The sequence below is a fragment of the Ceraceosorus guamensis genome (assembly GCF_003144195.1).
Source record: "Ceraceosorus guamensis strain MCA 4658 unplaced genomic scaffold IE81scaffold_20, whole genome shotgun sequence".
Classification (NCBI taxonomy): domain Eukaryota; kingdom Fungi; phylum Basidiomycota; class Exobasidiomycetes; order Ceraceosorales; family Ceraceosoraceae; genus Ceraceosorus; species Ceraceosorus guamensis.
The window spans coordinates 60,406-78,819 of NW_020290015.1; the positions used below are offsets into that span (position 1 = coordinate 60,406).

General features: G+C 56.6%; 7 protein-coding genes across 7 annotated transcripts; 1 reads left to right on the top strand and 6 right to left on the bottom strand.

The window, feature by feature from the left end:
- Positions 1-22: 22 nt before the first annotated feature.
- Positions 23-1,931, bottom strand: IE81DRAFT_282758 (PLP-dependent transferase; the record flags this gene model as incomplete). The annotated part of the gene is made up of 6 exons (XM_025511546.1): positions 23-519; positions 631-691; positions 766-866; positions 955-1,030; positions 1,095-1,214; positions 1,284-1,931. Coding segments are annotated over 6 exons (1,503 nt in total), but the record flags the coding sequence as incomplete, so codon positions are not given.
- An 877-nt stretch (positions 1,932-2,808) lies between these two features.
- IE81DRAFT_337033 (hypothetical protein) lies at positions 2,809-6,300 on the bottom strand (the record flags this gene model as incomplete). Its single annotated transcript, XM_025515495.1, has 7 exons — positions 2,809-3,214; positions 3,272-4,971; positions 4,999-5,238; positions 5,305-5,627; positions 5,685-5,761; positions 5,798-6,003; positions 6,034-6,300. 7 exons carry the CDS (start codon positions 6,298-6,300, stop codon positions 2,809-2,811), a joined length of 3,219 nt encoding a protein of 1,072 aa, XP_025370522.1.
- Positions 6,301-6,680: 380 nt separating this feature from the next.
- Positions 6,681-7,576, bottom strand: IE81DRAFT_88063 (hypothetical protein). The gene has a single exon (XM_025517715.1). It carries the CDS (start codon positions 7,338-7,340, stop codon positions 6,732-6,734), a length of 609 nt encoding a protein of 202 aa, XP_025370523.1. The 5' UTR covers positions 7,341-7,576; the 3' UTR covers positions 6,681-6,731.
- Positions 7,577-9,423: 1,847 nt separating this feature from the next.
- Positions 9,424-9,950, top strand: IE81DRAFT_88158 (hypothetical protein). The gene has a single exon (XM_025517716.1). It carries the CDS (start codon positions 9,565-9,567, stop codon positions 9,829-9,831), a length of 267 nt encoding a protein of 88 aa, XP_025370524.1. The 5' UTR covers positions 9,424-9,564; the 3' UTR covers positions 9,832-9,950.
- A 40-nt stretch (positions 9,951-9,990) lies between these two features.
- On the bottom strand, positions 9,991-12,330 carry IE81DRAFT_322431 (putative 5-aminolevulinic acid synthase). Its single transcript, XM_025513640.1, has one exon. The coding sequence runs from the start codon at positions 12,188-12,190 to the stop codon at positions 10,070-10,072; it is 2,121 nt and encodes a 706-aa protein (XP_025370525.1). The 5' UTR covers positions 12,191-12,330; the 3' UTR covers positions 9,991-10,069.
- A 1,622-nt stretch (positions 12,331-13,952) lies between these two features.
- On the bottom strand, positions 13,953-14,971 carry IE81DRAFT_88181 (hypothetical protein). The gene has a single exon (XM_025517717.1). It carries the CDS (start codon positions 14,758-14,760, stop codon positions 14,029-14,031), a length of 732 nt encoding a protein of 243 aa, XP_025370526.1. The 5' UTR covers positions 14,761-14,971; the 3' UTR covers positions 13,953-14,028.
- A 2,278-nt stretch (positions 14,972-17,249) lies between these two features.
- IE81DRAFT_88197 (hypothetical protein) lies at positions 17,250-17,839 on the bottom strand. The gene has a single exon (XM_025517718.1). The coding sequence runs from the start codon at positions 17,721-17,723 to the stop codon at positions 17,361-17,363; it is 363 nt and encodes a 120-aa protein (XP_025370527.1). The 5' UTR covers positions 17,724-17,839; the 3' UTR covers positions 17,250-17,360.
- Positions 17,840-18,414: the final 575 nt, after the last annotated feature.

An 18,414-nucleotide genomic window follows, 5' to 3' on the forward strand; every position in this document is an offset into this window, starting at 1 on the left:
AGTCATCGTCTGATTCCTTGCGATCTTTATCGAGCCCTGTCAGCCATGAGCTGACAGCAATTCTCACCGCGCCTTTGCCGTTCCACGAGGTGCCGCTGACGTACATTTGACCAGTTTTCTTGATTGCCTCTACCAGCCTTCCTGCACCTTCTGCTCCCGCAAGTCTCGCATTCGGACAAGCTTGGGAAGCGCGAAAGAGGACAATGTTGTAGCCCCACTCGTCGAGCGCCCAGGGCACACGACTAGCTCGGCTAGCATCTTCTGGTGCCAACTTATCATCGGGCGCAGGAGTGAGCACCTCGAATGCTTGGTGAAACCTGAGCCATCGGCGAAGGCGCTTGGCGAACTTGACGTTGCGCTTCACTAGGGCAACGTAGCCGCTGCGGCCCTGCGACAAGAGGGCGGTGTACAGCGGCAAAGCTCTGAACCTTCTTGAATTCTCGATGTTGCGAAAGAGCGGCGAGGGCTGTGACATGGCGTATTGCCGACGCCGTTCCGCTCCGCTCAGCGTGCGCGAATCTTCTGTTTCGCTCGTCGAGGTAGTGGATCCAACCAGATACGCCGGCTTTGGTCCTGCACCCGGACCAAACACAGCATCTATCGGACTTTGTGATGCGTGCTCGATAAGACCTGAGACTGCTCCAGCGGCTGTCTTGCGTCGGATATAGAACAAACCGCAGTCGTAAGGTACCTGGCCCCCTCCACCGGAAGAGTAGAAGGTCAGACTACTGCACATCACAGCTCTCTTGCGGTGAGACACCTCACATTGAGCTGCTTGTGAGCGTCGCTCGTGATGCTGTCAGCCAAGTCCAGATCACTCGAGACCCACTCGAATCCTGGCACGAGGCACGCAAATGCGGCAAAAGCTTTGCAAAGGAAGTCGAAGGCCTGCATCATGTTAGGCATCTAGTGCTCGAGGAGTTTGCATCCTCATGACCTTGCATTGAAGCTCACCTGCATCGACGTGAAGCCAAGCGTGATACTCGTCACAAAGAATTCGAATCTCACGCAATTGGCCACATAGAGCTCCCTGTGCCCCGTTGAAGTGCACTTTAGCATCCAGCGGTTAGCAGCACTGCGATTTGCAGACTCACCGTGTTGACCTCGCCCATGCCGATGACAACGACCGCGCCCTGCTCTGCGCGCTGTGCTTTCCGCAGAGCATCCTCAAGTCTCTCCAAATCGACCTCGAGGCAGGCTGCTTCCTTTTGCGCCTGGCATTCTTGGTCATTTTGTTCTGTTTGTCCCTCATCGACCGCTCGAGAGCGGCGCGACACGTCTACGATTCGTTGGCGACCGATGCCGGTGATAGCAGCAGCCTTGGCGATGCTGTTGTGCGGCAAGGCTGTAAAGATGTTGACTGCAGGAGTATCTGGACCGATGCCGTGTTCGGCGAGAGACCACTCTTGAGTCACAGTCGGGCCGGATGCATTGCCCGCTTTGCTACGAGACATGATACGTCGGATCACCGCCTCTCGTGCGCAGCAAAGTGAAATAACGTTGCTGCTAGTAGCTCCGGTAGTCAGGGTACCCTCCCAACGTTCTCTTGACAAGCCAATGAGGTCTTGAGAGAGGGCCACTGCGTGCGCTTCGACCACGGTGGAAATGCTTTCATTAGGCAGATGTACCTGTACATTCTGATCGAACAGGGGCACAACCAAGTCTGCGACAGTCGCAGAGGGCAGTGTGCCGCCCGTAACGAAGCCAAAGTATCTGCCGCCATTATGACCTGGATTGAGGGCAGGAACGACAGTGTGGAGCAACACGTCCGTCGCTGTCTTCAATCCAAAGCCGAGCTCTGGCAGCTCGTTCGGCAGCGTCTGGATAGCAGCTTCGAGCGCCTCGGGACTCGCGACCGCCGCTTCCGTATGGATGCTGTTTGATCTGCCTTCTGCCAAAGCCAAGACCCTTTGCAACGCCTGGTCATACTCCCGTGAGCCCTCCAATTGTGGCGCTGCAGCTTGCGCTCCTGCGGACATGGTCGGTCTGCGCCTGTTCAGCTCTTGATGATTCCTATGATGAGCTATGGTGGTCAAGAGGATCGCATCATCACCACTCAGTGACTGGCCCCGACTAGCATCTGGTGCGGCCTATCCATTCGAGTCATCCTTCCACAACCGGAGAGACCTTCCGAGCGTTCGGTCATGCCTGCATGCAGCAGGCAGGAACGCTGTGGGCGTCATGCAGATGGGTACGTACCTCTCGTGGAGAACGCGCAGCCCGGAACCAGCAGCAGTGACGGAACGAGAGGCAGCTGACAGTTGCAAGTCTTTTCTTTTTGCTCGGGTCTTGGCCTGCCTGCACCCATCACTCACCACTTGATCCACCGCGCACCACGAGAGCCCTGGACGAAGAGAGCCCTCATACATCAGCGTCACTGGCAAACTCGGACAAGCAAGGGCTAAGAAGATGATAAGATTTCGTCATCGACATGGGTGCCGACGCTCGACCAATGGTGAATGTGTAGATGCAGCATGAAGAGATGAAGCGCGTGCGTGCGTGCGTGCGTGCGTGCGTGCGAGCTGCGATGTGATTGGAGGAATCGATAGCTACAGCTGTATGACTAGTGGGCTATGGTGAGGGCAACTGAATAGGGAACAGTGGAGGACGTTGACTTGGATTGGGAGCTGAACATCAAGCCGCGACAATTGCCGAATCGGGAAGCGAGGGCTGAGGGCTGGTTGAAGACGGGTATACACGATGACCTAGCAAGGCATCGACGGCAGAAAGGATGATTGGCTACATAGAGAATATCGGAGCATGGAAAAGAGATCTCGTGAGACTGACATGACACGGCTTTTAGATCCCCTAGCTGCCACGGTTCACATCGAGAGACCCGCCCTCGGAAGAGTCTTGGGGAAGGGGTGCCATGCCCATAGAGGACAGTAAAGAGTTGATGTAGTAAGACGTAGCGAGCGCGTCACCATCAGAAGCAGGTGGCAAGGGGCTGCTGCCAGCTGCTGGCGTCTGGGAAATCATCACGTCGAAAGCGGGAGAGGCCATGCCCGATATGGCGTTGTTGTTGATCTCGACTGGGGCGGGAAGCATGCCGTTGTGCATTTCACCAAATGACAGCCCAATTGCGCTGTTCGACGTAAAGTCAGGAAGACCAGACATATCGAGTGCATTGGAAGCCAAAGAATGCTGGGATTGGCTGAGCTGGGCGTCACCAAAGTGCTGCGGCGTGTTGAAATTGGGCATCTGGGGCAAGTTGCTTCCGACGTTTGGTGCAAAGTTGAAATCGAGTGGCGAGTTGAGGTCTTGTGTGAACATGCCATTGCCGCCATTCGCAGATGCGTGGGCTTGTGCAGCCCATGCCCTGGCAAGGCGATCGCGCTGTGCTTTCGTCTCATCGTGATTGAGCATCGGAGGAGGCTCAGTAGGCGTGGACACCACTTGTGGGAACGGCGTGATGGGTGTCAGCATCGCCCTCTGCTGCATCGCGCCCCAAGCGCTGGAGTTGTGAGTGCTTAGGGCGGGACTTGGCTGACTGGACGACGACGAAAAGGAGCGTTGCATGGCAGCACCCATGTTGCCTCCGAGGTAAGGAGCAGGAGGAATATTCAGCTGCAGGTTAGGCTTATTGATGGAAAGACCTCTCTTGCGCAGCAGCGTTGGCCCTAGCTGCTGCTGCTGCTGCTGCTGCTGCTGCTGTTGGTGGAAATTCTCGCCGCTGAGAGACCTCATCATGGGCATGGATGGCGGTGGCATCGATCCAAAGCTCTGAGCACCTTGAGGAGGCTGCGGTGATGCCTGGGTGCGGATGAGTGTGGGGACTGGACCACTGTTCGTGTGCACCATGGCGGTGGGTCTGTGCTGCGCTGGCATATGCTGCATGTTGATTGACTGATGATGCGGGGACATAGCAGGCAGCGGAGCGTAGTGACCTATTGGCGACGGCGACATCCTAGGTGCCGTGAGCATGGAAACGGTGGGTGTTCCTGGCTTGCCGCCGAGTGCTTCGACGCATTCTAGATCCCAGGCAATGACAAGGACAACATCGCCCACCTTTGATCCAGGGCTGACGTAGCCAGAGACGTCGGCAATCAGATTGCAGCTTGGACCCCCAATGCTGGCAGCCATCGAAGCATCCGTAGTGGAAACAAAGGAGTTCTCGCTGCTGAAATCAGTAGTGGCACCAGCTTGGCGATGAGCATTGTCGTCCGTCGCAATGACGAATTCTTGAATGATGGTGACACCAGAAACTGCCATGCCCAGAGCTGCTCTTTCGCTGGGCTCTTTGCCGAAAGACTGATTGGCATCACGCTGGGAGTAGACATTTACGGGGTGATTGCGACTCAGGAAGTCTGCCCAGAAGTCTGTCGCGAAAGGTGCTTGATGCCAAAAACGATGGCGATTCTCAGAAGCGTTGAGAGAAACTCCGTCGGAGGGTGTGACCGGGGACGAGTCGACGCTGCTATCGGTGTTCTGGGAATCGGCGTGTCCACTGTCCGCAGTACCGTTGCCGCTAACCGAAGGCTTGCCTGATACGCGGCGTGGGGCATCTAAAGGCTCGACCAGCGAGAGTACCCGTTTGCCGTGGGAATAGACCGTAGTAACACTAGTGAGTCGAGAGCTTTGAAGGCTCGTTAGACTGAGCTGAGTACTGAAGTGGTCGTAGCGAGGGAGCAAGACGTCCGCACGAGGAATGGACATTGGCACGTGCACATACAAGAATTGGCAGGGCAGGCGATGGTACATCTCCGCCAAGCGAGGGAAACGGTAAGCGCCAATGCGCACAGAGTCCAAGGGCAGTCGAGGTAGCTGCGCATTGTGTTGAGAGATCGACATCATCGCCTGCCGATCCAATGAAGTGTAGACGTGCTTGTCCTCGCTAGCAGAGCAGTGAACCCACATGGAGAAGCTTGCGGGTAGGATGGGGCAGGACACCGACGCCGCTGCCTTGGGGTCCTGTGGGCTTGAGAACTGCAGACCATTGAGAGCCGTGGTCAAGCCGCCCGGCGTGCCGGGCTGACTATTCAGATAGGGCAGGCCGACCGAGGAGAGGGCAGGCGAGGGAGTGTGCGGACTGGCCAAGCTCATGTTGGACAGGGCAGCGCTTGGAGTGTATGGCGAGAGCAGACCAGAGGTTGCGTCTCCAAACATTGGATTGGGCCCACCAAGTCCGCCGTAGCCGTAGCTGGCAAGAGTCTGGGCGTACATCATTCCGCCGGCTGGGATGTAGAAGTCTTCCTCGGTGACTGGTTCAGCGATGAGCTGCTGGAACTCGGGATCACCCTGTGGAAGTCGTCAAAGTCGATGAGCTCACACGGTGACGGTAGTGTACCGTCATCCAGCACGTACCTTTTTGATGTTCTTGAGGACCTGAATGTGGCTTGACACCTGCTTGCGCGAGCGACTCTTGTTCGTCTTGCGCTCAATGTAGTCAGCAATGAGCTCATTGCGCCCGCAAGGTTTGCCGTGGACCAGGACTTTGCGTCGACCAAGCTTCGGAATGAGTCGAAGAGCCTCCCAGAAAGCGACCTCGACATCATCGGGCCATACTTCGGCTTGCTTGTTGATCTTGAGCTCAGTGACCTTGTTCGCGTTCATGGCTTGCTCTTGTGCCTGTTGCATTGCGTTTTCCGGCGAGATGGGCGGTGCTGAACGAGGAGGCTTTGGCATGCCTGCAGCATGAAGGTCGATTTCTTGAATGAATGGCACGGTGAGACCCGCCGTAAGACCGGCGATCTCGCTCGTCATATCCCCAGCGATCGATCGGCGGCGTTGTCGGCTACTGGCACTGCCGCTGCTTGACACACTGTCGGGGACCGTCGCAGAAGACGCCGATGAGTACGGCGTCTGAGTCAGGCAGCTCGATGCCGCTGAGCTCGCTACGCGAGCAGCGTTGCTTTGCATCGTGGTCCAAGAGTTTGGCGGAGTCTGTTGCACGGCTCCGTGTTGGCCAAGCGAGTACGAAGCACTCCGTTGCGGTGTCTGGTGAGGCAGAGGTGTCGTCCGACGTCGCTTGGAATCTTCGCTTTCTTGGCTCTGGTTGCCGCTCTGGATGGCGCCTTGCGAGGACAGACTGACGGTGAGACGAGGTGGGGACAGCAGAAAGTCTGCGCCCGTGCCGCCGCCCAGGGTTGAGAATTCGAACACGTCTGCGTTCGAAGAGTGAACGGCTCCATCTTGAGCCTCCTCCTTGACGGCCGTGTTGACGCCCGATGCTGAACAGAGCTCCGTCGCACTTGCTGGCAGAAGTGCTTGAATGCTATGGCGACGCGAGGTCGAGTCATTGCGGACGTGCAAGGAGCGCTTGCCCAACGCCTTGGTCGGCGAACTGCCTGGAGTGCCCATTCCGAATTCAAGCGCGGCAGCAAGGCTCGAGTGCGGGGCACCGTTGGCCGAGTGCGGTCTTTGCTCCAGCTCCAAAGAAGAAGAGAGGAAAATGTCGTTCTCGTCAAAGTGCAAATTACCGCCGAGGAAGCGCGCCGAGGTGTTGTCTGCCGACTGTTTTCGAGCTTGGAGAGGAAGGCTTGTCAGTCCATTCTCTGGCGTGCAGAGATGAGAGTCGACGCCTGAGGCGAGAGTCGAGTCGGAATAGCTGGGCGAGGGAAAAAGTCCGTGAGCCTGACTGGAGGGAGGGGAGGGAACCGAGTGCGACGCGCGAGGGTGGCCATCGTTGATATCAGTCATCTTGACCGGCCACGTCGCAATGATGGCTGTGTTGGGGCTGAGAGGTGCTGCCCAATGGTGTTTGAGATGCTTGTCAGGGAAGGATGTCGTGGTCAGAGATGACTTCGATCAACGAGCGTGGATGACCTTTGCCAGTAGGGCAGGGCTGAGATGTCACCAATGAGAGGGTGTTCGAGTGGACGGGGACTGTACGGAAAGTGTATAGGTTGTCGCGGTACGTCGTGATAGTAAGGATGAGCTTTCGAGGAGTAGCAGGCTGAACGTGTGAGACGAACGAGATGGAGAGGCTGTTCCCGGGGTGTCAAAAGTGTGATGATGGAGGGAGAGGAAGGAGGGGAAACTGTAGGCGCAGGTAAAGGAAGATGGCACTGGATGATGTGTTTATTATGAGCTGGCGGGGAGGTGGCTGACCTGCCCAGACCTCTTTGTACAAATGTGCGATGCGGGCACTGTGGCCCGCCCTCACGGTGAGTGCAGACGTACACCATCCACCAACGCACCAGCAGACCCTCAAATGCGGTGGCACGGATAGAAGGGCTGCACACCTGCGTCAGGCTCAACCTGATCTGCTGCACACGACGGCCCAATCGTCTTGGCTTCTGCGAGGGGAAGAGCAACACATCAACACTTGTAGCCGCTTCGAGCCGCAGGGTGGACAAGCAAGGGCAAGGCAGGACAGGACTAGGCAGGGTTACACGCATCGATGAGGCTTTACTTTGATCCGGCACTAGACCGCTCGGAAACGTTTCAGGGTCATGGCGGCACAGAAGCAGTGGGATAGCAGGGTTTAGCGGAGTCGAGCGAGTCAAAGTGTTGCAGTGCTGGATGTGCGCTGTGGATACGCTGTATGCCGAGCAAGGGGATGAAGAAGGGGGCTTGAGTGCGAGCAAGAGGACATGCGACTGTTCCGCTGTGACGGTCCCTGAAACGATGAAGATCAGATGTAAGGGAGAGCGGACAAAAGTGAGCTAGCAAGCCAACGGCCACGCGCGCGCTTCTCGCTCTCATCGAGCATCGCGCTCCCACGCCTCTTTCGCATTGCCTTTGACCTTCACCGGCCCAATGCCCTGCTGCCCTGCTGCCCTGTATCCCCCGCCGTGGGATGCACGCAGCACGCACATCATGCGCCTCGCTCAACGGTCGCGCTCATCTCACCGCTAGCGCTCACACGCGCAAACAGCACCGCATCCTTGCTCCTACACAGGCTCCTCACCGTCTCGACAAACAGAAACAAGTAGCAACATGGCGCCGATCGATTTGGCCCCCAAGAGAGCTGGGCCGCCTGCGTTTCCTGCGTGTTCAGCTGATCTGACCCTATCGCAAGGCTAGGGTCTGCTCTGACGGTCAATCCACGACCCCTACATCCTCGCTCGCTGCGATTCGAAGTCCCCTTTCCGTGTCATCTCAGCGGAGCGCTTCGTTCATTCGTTCAGCTAAAACGAGGCTTGCCTTCGTGTACGATACTACTACTGTATCGTCCAATCGCGTTTTGGATCGACTCGCGCTAGCACCCGAGCAAGTAGCTGTTTCAGCTGGCTGACAGACGGTCTGAGTTTCAGCTTCTCGGCAACCTGAATCTATTCGAGGTACCAACGGTTAGGCTGCATCCGGCGCCGCAAACCGACCTGCTGCTTGCCTGCTTGCCTGCTTGCTTGTCTTTAGATGGTGTGCCTCGAGCAGAGCCGAGGCCTTCAAGGATCCGATGCGGTACCTCTTCTCGCGCAATTCCTCTGGCAGAGACTCGCTTGCCTGCTGAGCCTGTCGTTCGCCGGTGCGCCATCCTATGCAATGGCAAGCAAGGCGAGAAATGAGGTGTGCAGATCATTGGGTCACGTCTGCGCGGCCGCTTCGCATGCGTCGGGCATCACGAGGGGGGCGAGGCACTGCAGCGGTGTGTGTGCTCGAGTGCATCTCTCTACAACAATCAAGCCTCATTATTCGTGCTGCTTCACACTGTTCTCAAATCGATTTGCCTCATTCCTTGGGTCAAGATGGCCGACGTCAAAGATCAAGCAAGCTTCATTTGTCCTGCCACCTGACCAGCACTCCTCGATCACCGCGGTCGATCGTGGAGCATTTTCAATGTTCGTGGCTGAATGGCGGTCTATTTACACATAGCTGCTATACCTTGCCTGGCAGAATACGCCTGGGTCTGACGTCGCGCCTAGCGTCGATGCTGGCAAAAGGCGTCATCTTGTATGCACCGGTGCGGAGCGACCCCTTGCTTGATATGGAATTTGGTGCGTGGGCCGCGCACGCGCACGCACGCGCGCGCACACACACACACACACACACACACACACACACATCAGCATGAACGTCCGTCCACGAGTGATCGGCGGGGCGATACGATCAACAACAAGCACAACACTGTCTGATGCGACTGACACTTCCGACTCTCGAACAAATCTTGATGCATCTTGCACCCGACGCTGGCTGCTGCTGCGCGTCCCGCCCCCCTTGACTCATCTTCCAAAAGGCTTCGATCGCTCTGTCCGGAGCTAGGACGTGATAACAAATCAAATGTGTCGAGCGACCTCCTTGCGCTTCTCGAAGAAATCACTTGTCGGTCAGCTTCACGTGGCTAATTTAATAGACGCAAAAGGCCCTGCCTGCTGTGACTGAAAGAAAGGCACGCATGCGATTTCCTTTTGCCTGATGCGGTTTCGTTCAAGCATGCGGAAGAGCGGTCGGTCGGCTATCTCTTTTGGCTTTCAGATGAGGAAGCGTCCGACCGACGAGGTTTGCGCGTCGCGCAAGGCGAATGAATGATGGGGCCGAGTTCAAAAAAATTCTTCTTCTTCTTCTTCTTCTCCTTCTTCTCTAGATGCCTTGCCCCGCCAGATGGGTGCGAAGCTGGTGCCCACGACCCATCCATCCAAAACGCTTTCCTTTCCCACCTTCTGACGCTAACCGAGAACGCGAATGCGGATGCGGGCCTTCTGCGCCAAAAGTCCTCGATGGACCGAACCCCGGCTTCGTAAGAAGGTAGGTCTCGCCCATCTCTTTGCTGCGGAAAAGTCGTCAGGGACCCTCGAATCTGTCAGAAAGTGCGACAAGGCGATAACGATGCCGCATCCGATGGGCGAGCCAAATCTGTGGTCGCACGATCTGATTGAGAACGCTTACAGAGCGTGGGAAACATGGGAATCTTCCACGATCGTCGAAGCAACCCGAGAACGAAAAGTCTAGATATTGGCCGGTGGATCAGAGCAACAGCTTTCATGTCCCGCGCGTTCTGAATCAGAGCGGAGGCCACGGGTCCAAAGCACGCCAGTCATCGAATGGGGACCGATGGGTGTTCACAGGGGTAAGGGACAACACTACAAGCAAGCTCAAAGCAGAAGAAAAGGCTGCACAATCAAGGAATGTTTCATTGCAAATCAAATTAGGGAAAGAAAGCTTGGCTTCAAAACATCACGTGAGCTACTCAAGCAGAGGCAGTCACAGCTGGTGCTGCGCCTTTGCTTGCCGTGAATGCAGGGGCACCAGTGCGGACAGAACGAGAGCCAGGCGCATCGGCGATGCGCTTGGACAGACCCAGGAGATCGTCAGACCAGAGCGGCAGACTAGCAACGTCGCGCTCGGCCTCAATGAAGAGATCAGCGAGCTTGTCAGTACCAGGAGCGCAGGCGCGCAGATCGTCCGTACGGCGCAGGTCGAGTCTGGTCCAAACGTCGTCGAGAGCGCGGACTAGATGAGCGATGTCGGCTTCGCTGTGACCAGGTGTGGGAGTCACGCGAAGTCGCTCGTGGCCACGTGCAACGGTGGGATAGTTGATAGGCTGGACGTAGCATCCGTGGTCTTGAAGGAGCATGTCGCTTGCAGCGCGAGCGAGGTTTGCATCGCCGACGAGAATGGGGACGATGTGCGACGGGTTTTGTTGAATGGGGATCGAGACGTCTGCCAGAGCTGCCTTTAGCTCCCGCGTACGGATCTGCTGAAGACGGCGAGAAGAGTTGCTCTCCATGAGCAGCTCAATAGCGGTACGAGCTCCAGTAAGCACAGCAGGTGGCAGAGTGGTCGAGAAGATGAATTGAGGAGCAAAGCAGCGGATCATGTCCACAAAGCGGGAGGAACCGGCGATGTACCCGCCCACGACACCAAAGGCTTTGCCGTTCGTACCAGTGATGATGTCGATACGGTCCATGATTGTCGGCTTGCCACCTTGAGCAGAGGCACCGCCACGCATCTGAACGTCCCAGTCCAGGTGCTCAGCAACACCTGCACCGCGAGGCCCGTACATGCCGACAGCGTGCACCTCATCGAGGAAAGTAATGGCACCGTACTTCTCCGCGAGCTCGATCGTCTTCTCGATGGGTCCAACCGTGCCGCACATGCTGTAGACGGACTCGAAAGCGATGAGCTTGGGAGTGTCTACAGGTACAGCTTGCAGCTTTGCCTCGAGGTCTGCCATGTCGTTGTGCTTGTAAATGACCTTCTTCGCGCCCGAATGGCGGATGCCTTGGATCATGGACGCGTGGTTGGAGCTGTCCGAGAAGATGACGCAATTCGGAAGCATGGAGCCCAGAATCGACAAGGTGGCATCGTTGGCTGCGTAGCATGAGCCAAACACTAAGGCGGCCTCCTTGCGGTGAAGCTCGGCGATGGTGGCCTCGATGTGCTCGACATGCTGATTGTGACCAGCGATGTTTCGCGTGCCACCAGCTCCTGCGCCGTACTTGGCGAGCGTCTTGGACATCTCCTCGAGCACCTTGGGATGACGACTCATGTTCTGGTAATCGTTGGAGCACCAGACGGTGATCTCCTGGGTCTCGTCTTGAAGATGTCCACGAGGCGCACGGTCGACCAGACGATTGATGTTGTTGAAGTAGCGGTAAGACTTGTCCGCATGCTTTGCCATAATGTTGCGGTGGTAGAATTGCTCATAGTCGAAGCCCGGCGCCTGCTTGGGCTGTGGCGTGGGTGGAATACCCATACCGCTGCCTGGAGTGCGGGTCTGCTTGGTCTTCTTCTTGACAGCATCGGCGCGGAAGGAGGAGCGACCCTCGGCGGCGAAGGCAGCAGCTTTCTCAGCCGCTGCAGCAGCTGCTAGCGCCTTCGTGTGGGGGCATCTCTCCACGTCCCCAACGCCTCCAGTGCGGATGCCTTCTTGAGCATGAATGCGGTCGATGCGGTCGTTGGGCACAATGCTCGCGAAGGGGGACTCGGTGCGTGCGACGTAGCCACGGGTTTGCTGCTGGTTAGCCAAGTGAGGGTTGAAGGTTGCACCAGCAGCGAATGGGCAGACCGAAGGACGAGGGCTGGCAGTGCCGAGGCGGTTGGAAGCAGCAAGCTGCGCTGGGCCAGAGCCGAATAAAAAGTTTCCAGCGGCACTCGACATGGCCGGAGCAGCTTGTACGGCAGTCTCGGGATGAGAAGCGATGGCCTCGCTCATGACTGGGCATTGCTGTGCTCTAACCGCGAGGTGGGTGGGACCATCGCTGATAAAGCTGTGAGAACTCATGTTACGCAATTGTGGCATCGGGGTGCGCGCCAGGAAAGGGCACGAGCTGCGCAGCTGGCGCAGAGAGCCAAGAGTGCGCTCCATGTTGATGATCTGGCGTGGGAGGAAAAGGGATGGTGGAAAGAATGAGTGCCTTGTCTTGCGGAAAGCTCCCTTGGCAGATGGTGGTCGAGATGGTAAGCTGCTGGCTTCTTCGAAGGAGCTGCAAGATTTGACGGGGCGCGGTTCAAAACAGCTGACTACGGAGCGACTGGGCGAGCAGCCGCTGTAGGTACATGTGTGCGTCCGGCGTCCGCACACTCGGCAAGCGCGAGGGCGGGCCTGGGCGTGTGCACGGCTAGAGGCGTGGCTGAAAGGCGGCTCTCCTGCGGCTTGCCTCCCGCTGGGGGGCAAACACGCGCAAGAAAAGTGGGATCTTCGGCAATTCCTGCAGACACGAGAGCTGCGCTGCATGCTTGCGCACGAGCATGCAGCCAGGAAGATCCGCACTCGTGGCTCCAGCAGCATAAAAGCACGGCATCAGGGCAGCGTCCAACATGGCGTCATGATTGGAAAGCCCTCGACCGGGATTGGCTAGGCTCACAGCTGCACCATCAAGCAGCATCAGCAGCAGCATAAGCAAGTGTACGTGTGTGTATACGTGCGCGGCCTCGCTTATTACGACCTTGATTCGTGGGTGAGACTGAGACTGCAGCATGAGATGCCATATGGAAGGGCTCAAGCCTTGTCTGTCTGCATCGTGCCATTCCACCCTCGTCGATGCCGTGCTCCAATCAGTGAGTCGCAGCAGGCACGAATTACGAGTCGTGAACTGCGGGGTGGGTGCGTATCGTATGCTCTTCATCAAGATGTCGGCTCGCTCCATCAGCCCCACACGCTCGGCAGCTGCAGCTGCAGTCACAACAGTCTGATCATGAATCGTGAATCTGTTGTGGTGCGTATCACCGACAGCGCACTTTGACTCAAGACTGGTGACTGTACGCAACTCCAGTCTTCTTCATGATTGCAGCTGGCGCGCGATCGCTTGTGCTACAGCCTTGCAGCCAGCAACGAGTGAAAGGCATGGCTATCGCGGTGCTTCGTGCCAGCCATGACTTCGGGGAGATGCTGCACTTGCGATAACCAGTCAAAGTCACGATTCGCGAGTGATTATCGACGGTCGTGACGCCGCCGCGAGCTGTGCAGTTGGAGCACTTGCATGAGACCGTCTTCATTGTTGGAGCAGTCACAAAGTGCGCCAGCAGTCAGAGTGTCTTCAGCCGCCGAGTCAATCAAGCCCACCAATCAAGACCGTGAATCGTGAATGAGCTCAAGGATGCGTGGCACCAAGCTTGATTGGCTCGCCCGTTGCTCGTGGCTTTGACGATACGATACAGAGCGGCGGTGACGCCTAGCAGGACGAAGCCAGATTCTGCATGCGTCGCGTTTGGGCGACGTGTCAAGACGGCGTACGGGAATGAACCTACGCGATGGGAAACAAAGCCAACCAGATCTCTGAAGCCTGGATACACATCGAAGATTGACATTCACGATTGTTGTGGGAAAACACGTGCAAAGCTATTATCGGTCTCGGGACAGTATGCGATCAGTCAAATGGCACCGAACGGAGCTTGAGGAGGAAGGGGGGATGCATTCATTCCACAAGCGGGTGACAGGAGCGGTGTATAAAGTACATGGGAGGGGTGAGGGGCTCGACTGCCGAGCGCTGCCCCCTTTGGAAGGTGGATTCGTGACAAGCGACGAGGCTGAAAAGGTGAGAACAAAGACGTGAAGTCAAGTGTCGCTGGAGACACTAGACACAAGTCGCGTTGGAGTGCTAGAGCGAGGATCCAGAAGCTTCAGTACCGAATCTTGGAGCTTGAAAAAAAGACGGGAGGCGGAAAAGAAGAGATCGTGCGAGGTCCCCGTTGGTGGGAAGTCGTTCAGAACTTGCCAAGGGTGAAGGTGAAGCCACCATCGAGGTTTGCGCTCGCCTTGGGCAAGTCCTTTGCGGTGGGCACGCGGCTTTGGAGCGCCTTGGCGTAGCTCTGGGCTTGAGCTTGGTACCTGAGCAAAGCCGCGCGGATTTGAGCAGCGTAGGTGTCAAGCAGCGCGCGCTTCGCAACAAGAGAGGTGAGCTGAGCTTGAGTTTGATCGGCGAACTTTTGGTAAGCCGCAGTGATGGCGTCACGGTTGACTTGGCCCTCCACAGTTCCTGCCAGCTTCTCCAAAGCGGTCTGGCCTTCCTTGAGCTTGGCACTTGCGGCATCGATCTGGCTCGCCACATTTTTAGCGCCGGCAGAGAGACCGTTGGTCAGGGTGCCTTGGAGCGCGTTCGATACAGCAGTAGCTTGGTTGCTTGCGGCGGTCAGGTTGTCGACCACGGCACCTGCTGCGCGTTTGGCCGCGTCAGGGCTCAGCGCCTTTGTGATGCCAGCTGGGATCGTTGGAATAAACGGCAGGCTGGGTGTCTGGATGGCGGGCAACGTTGGCAAGATGGTTGTCAATTTGCCAAATGCGTCTTGAAGAACGGTGACCGTGACCGTAGGGTAGGCGGCGGAGCATCCAGCTGTGTAAGAGGCACCGGAGCCGCTAATGCCGATGTTGTCTGCGGCGACGCCGGAGGCGAAGAGGATGGCACCCAGGACCAAGACGGTGGAGAGTTGGAACTTCATCTTTGCGATTGTGTTGATTGATCGAATGTGTGCCCAAGGGTTTGCCACAGAAGAAGCAGATGGAAGAAAGGCAGTGAGGAGCTTTGAAGAGCAGGTGGCTAGGCGAGGCGAGAGACTGTTTGATGAGGATGAGGGACAGAAGAACTACGCTTCAAGAGCGGCCGCCTTTATACCTTTCGTCTCGACACGACGCCCTGCTATACATGTCGTTACTTCCTCTTCGAGTCGCTGACCCATCGTAGCCGTCGATAGACAACGTGTCTAGTTGCGACGTCCACAACATGACCTCACAGCAAGCCGACTGATGGTTGTCATCCGTGACCCCACTTTCGAGCTTGCATCTTGGGAGCGATATCAAGAAAGATGGTCTAGAACTCCGCAACCAATCCTGCACGCATGCGACTTCCCAAGCCGTGTTTTGGATGGGTGCCTCTCCACCGTGGGACTCGACGCTGGGTCTGCGCTTTGAAAAGCAAGGTACGGTCGGACCTAGCTTCTACCGAAGCGCAGAGCGGGGAATCGCGTTGCCCACCGTGTCTGTCTGTGAGGGACCGCTGTATATGGCCTACGCCGATGCAAGAAGGAAGGCTGAGATGCGGGGAAGCTTTCAATTGCCTTGAGACATCCAGTCAACGCCGTCTCGAGGGACCCGATCTACTCGCAGTATCTCGATGAGCCGCAACCGGCTGAAGCGTTCACCCCTTTGTAGCTATCGGGCCTCGAATATCTCATCTTTGGTCCGAGGGTCAGGGGGTTGAGCAAACCATCTAGCACGGGCCTTCCTCCAGCCGTGATCCAGATGGTCCGCTCTCTGACTTTGAACAAGATACTCGTGATCGATCGATTCGTGACTGATTGATTGATTGATGCTGCTTGAGACGCGAAATGCAGTTGGTTCATGGAAGCTCTGGAGATTCCGCATCGAGTCAAAGGTTGAACTCCGCGCATTGCTCCGCGCGCGCGGCTGAGTCTAGATTCAAGGCGTAAGCGGGATCGCGCATGACGCCAACCGGATGGTCCCAGTCCGATCGTGCTCTAAATTTTGATTTTAGAACGAGGGCCTTCGGGTGCTGTAGCTTGATCTCGCTGGACACAGCCAGCTCAGGAGGCTTAGTCTCCGGGCCGTGTAAGAAATGCTTGTGCGATAATCACAGCTGAGGCGAACAAAAGTGTATCTTCTTCGTAGGGCTAAAGTAAGGTGGGAAATGTCAAAAGGTTCTCATCGCAGCAGTACGTTACCTGCTTGGCGATGCTGTCAACGAGCCTGCCTCTCAAGTGAAGCACCGCATGATACAGCACCCTTGACTGCGGCTCGGGACGTTCTTCCTCGAGGGACGTTCGCCGCAGTCAAGACTGCTGAGCGCGAGACATCATGTGTGAAAATCTTGAAGATATCTGTGCTGAGAGGAACAAGAATGTTGAAGAATCAGCCCATCACTGCCACGCCTTGCCGAGACCGGATGGTAGAGCTCCGATGAGTCTGCTGCAGGAATGGAATGTAACTTTAGAGTTTGAGTGAGACAAAGGCGAGACCCTCCTTCCACCTAAGCACGATACAACAGTGCATGAGTCTTGCACACAGCAGCAGTCACGCGTGGATGGCGGCATGGAATGGAAGGAGAAGAGAATTCATGCCGCGACGATGAGTCTTGGCTGTGCATGTCCAGATCGACCGGGATGACCGCTTCCGGCAATCGCGTGGATCGTGAATGCGCGCAACGCGCGCTCTCTCTCTCTCTCTCTTGCAGTGAGCCCCAACCACAATCACGATGATTCATCTTCCGCGAAGTAGATCCACCCTTCAGCCCCTTAACTGCCGCCCTGATTCCACGCAACTATGGCACGCGAAGCCAGACACAAGCTGCTAAGCGATTCGGAGCGCAAAGGCGATCTCATTCGGCTTGCCATTTCGCACGATATGTCTTGAGAGCAAGGCCGCGTCCATCAATTTAGCTAGGGCAAGGGCCTGGAACTGGTCCAAGTCGGGCTCGACCTTGCCGAACCTAATCCTGAATCAAGACGCAAATCAAGCCGCTCCTGCAAGATCAACGGAGAATCTCCATCTCCCATGACGGCGAAAAGGTGTGACGCTCCCCATGCTTCTCTGTTCTGAGGTGGACACACGTCAATGTCGGACCCCTGCATTGGGTAGAATCAGTCAAGAGTGCATGGCACGGATCGATTTAGTGAAGAGTGCGTGGCACCTTCGTTGCCAGGGTAGCGATAGGGAGCTTGAACACCTCTGACAGAAGCCAAAAAGTGCGTGCTTCGTGTTCCTGAACGGCACCTGGGCTCACTTCGAGCCCCACACATCCACAACGAGCGATGGTGAAGCGGCGTGAAGAAGGGATCCGTGGCTTTCGACGCCAAGGGAGGCATCTTGCTGTTAGAATTTCATTACGACCATCCTTTTTTGCTCTCGAACGCACGAATGATGTGGCGATCATCATCTATTCAAAGGTGTGAACGAATTTGCTGTCACCACGCTTTGTCTGAGCTCGTGCACGCTCGTGTTTCCGCCAAAGGCCCAGTGGCGATGGTCTACGAGCGGCGCCCCTGTTGATTGACGAGCACTGCTCGATTGAACAGCGCTGCAGCCCTTAAAGCATGAAGTGACTCACGATGACAATCAAGAATGATTTTCTGCACTTTTGCGCACACAAGCATGTCCAATCGAGGAATGGATTTCCTATCAAGTCATGACTCCACCATTGGTAACTGGTCGTATCGAGCGAGTACCCACGGAGAGGTGGGGCATGACCGATGCCCGAGGCTGCTTGACGGTGAATCATCCACCGTCCCACCGGCTGACTGCTGCGCAATATCTCCGTCCCGCCCCTCCCCCCCGCCATCGCTCGACTGCTGCTGCTGCTGCGCTGGGCCAGTGCTCTATGCTGACCGGGCGCAGGAATTGCCGTCGTGGTGCTTAGAAGGCAAGAAGTAAGACTTTGCCATCTGTGCATGGACAACCGCCGCGTCTCTCGCCCAAGCTGCGCTTATTTGTGTGAACCAAGCTCCACTGAAATCCTGCTCGGCTCGTGCGTGTGGGGGAAATCACCCGGCATTTTTTCTCAAAAGTGCACGGACCTCTGATGACTGCGCACACCGGCGACCACCCTGCCGGTTTGGATGCGCTCACCTATATCCACGCTCGTTCTTGATTTAGTCATCGAGTGAGGGTGACCGCGGTACTTTGATGACTGCTTCTTCGCCCTCCCCACAAGATGAAGTTGACATCGCTGGCTCAAAATCTAGAGCTGCACTCCTCATCAGCGCAGCACACATATCGAATCGAATAGGTGGGGGACTTGGCGGGGAGAAAGTGAGTGACCAAGTGGCGCATAGTGTCTGAATTCAGACTCGTGACTCATGACTGTCCAAGCGTGGGGAAGGCCGCGCGTCGTGCATGACGACTTGATTCACGACTTATGATCAAACAATTGATAATTCACGACTTAATTTCAGCAGTCTTGAGTGTGAGTTGGCCATGCAGCATGCATCAGGTGCATCAGCAGCAGGTCAGATCGAGAAGACCGCTTGGACCAGCAGCAGCTGCGGGAAGCGCTGCATGCTGCATCATGGCGGGCGGCGGCTTGTGAATGACCGGTCCCCGGCCCTTTTCGCGACCATGCATGGCATCAGAATCAGCATTCA

Bases quoted from the DNA above. Each gene is read 5' to 3' on its own strand.
- IE81DRAFT_88063 (XM_025517715.1), bottom strand. From the start codon at position 7,340: ATGCGTGTAACCCTGCCTAGTCCTGTCCTGCCTTGCCCTTGCTTGTCC.
- IE81DRAFT_88158 (XM_025517716.1), top strand. From the start codon at position 9,565: ATGCGGATGCGGGCCTTCTGCGCCAAAAGTCCTCGATGGACCGAACCC.
- IE81DRAFT_322431 (XM_025513640.1), bottom strand. From the start codon at position 12,190: ATGGAGCGCACTCTTGGCTCTCTGCGCCAGCTGCGCAGCTCGTGCCCT.
- IE81DRAFT_88181 (XM_025517717.1), bottom strand. From the start codon at position 14,760: ATGAAGTTCCAACTCTCCACCGTCTTGGTCCTGGGTGCCATCCTCTTC.
- IE81DRAFT_88197 (XM_025517718.1), bottom strand. From the start codon at position 17,723: ATGCACAGATGGCAAAGTCTTACTTCTTGCCTTCTAAGCACCACGACG.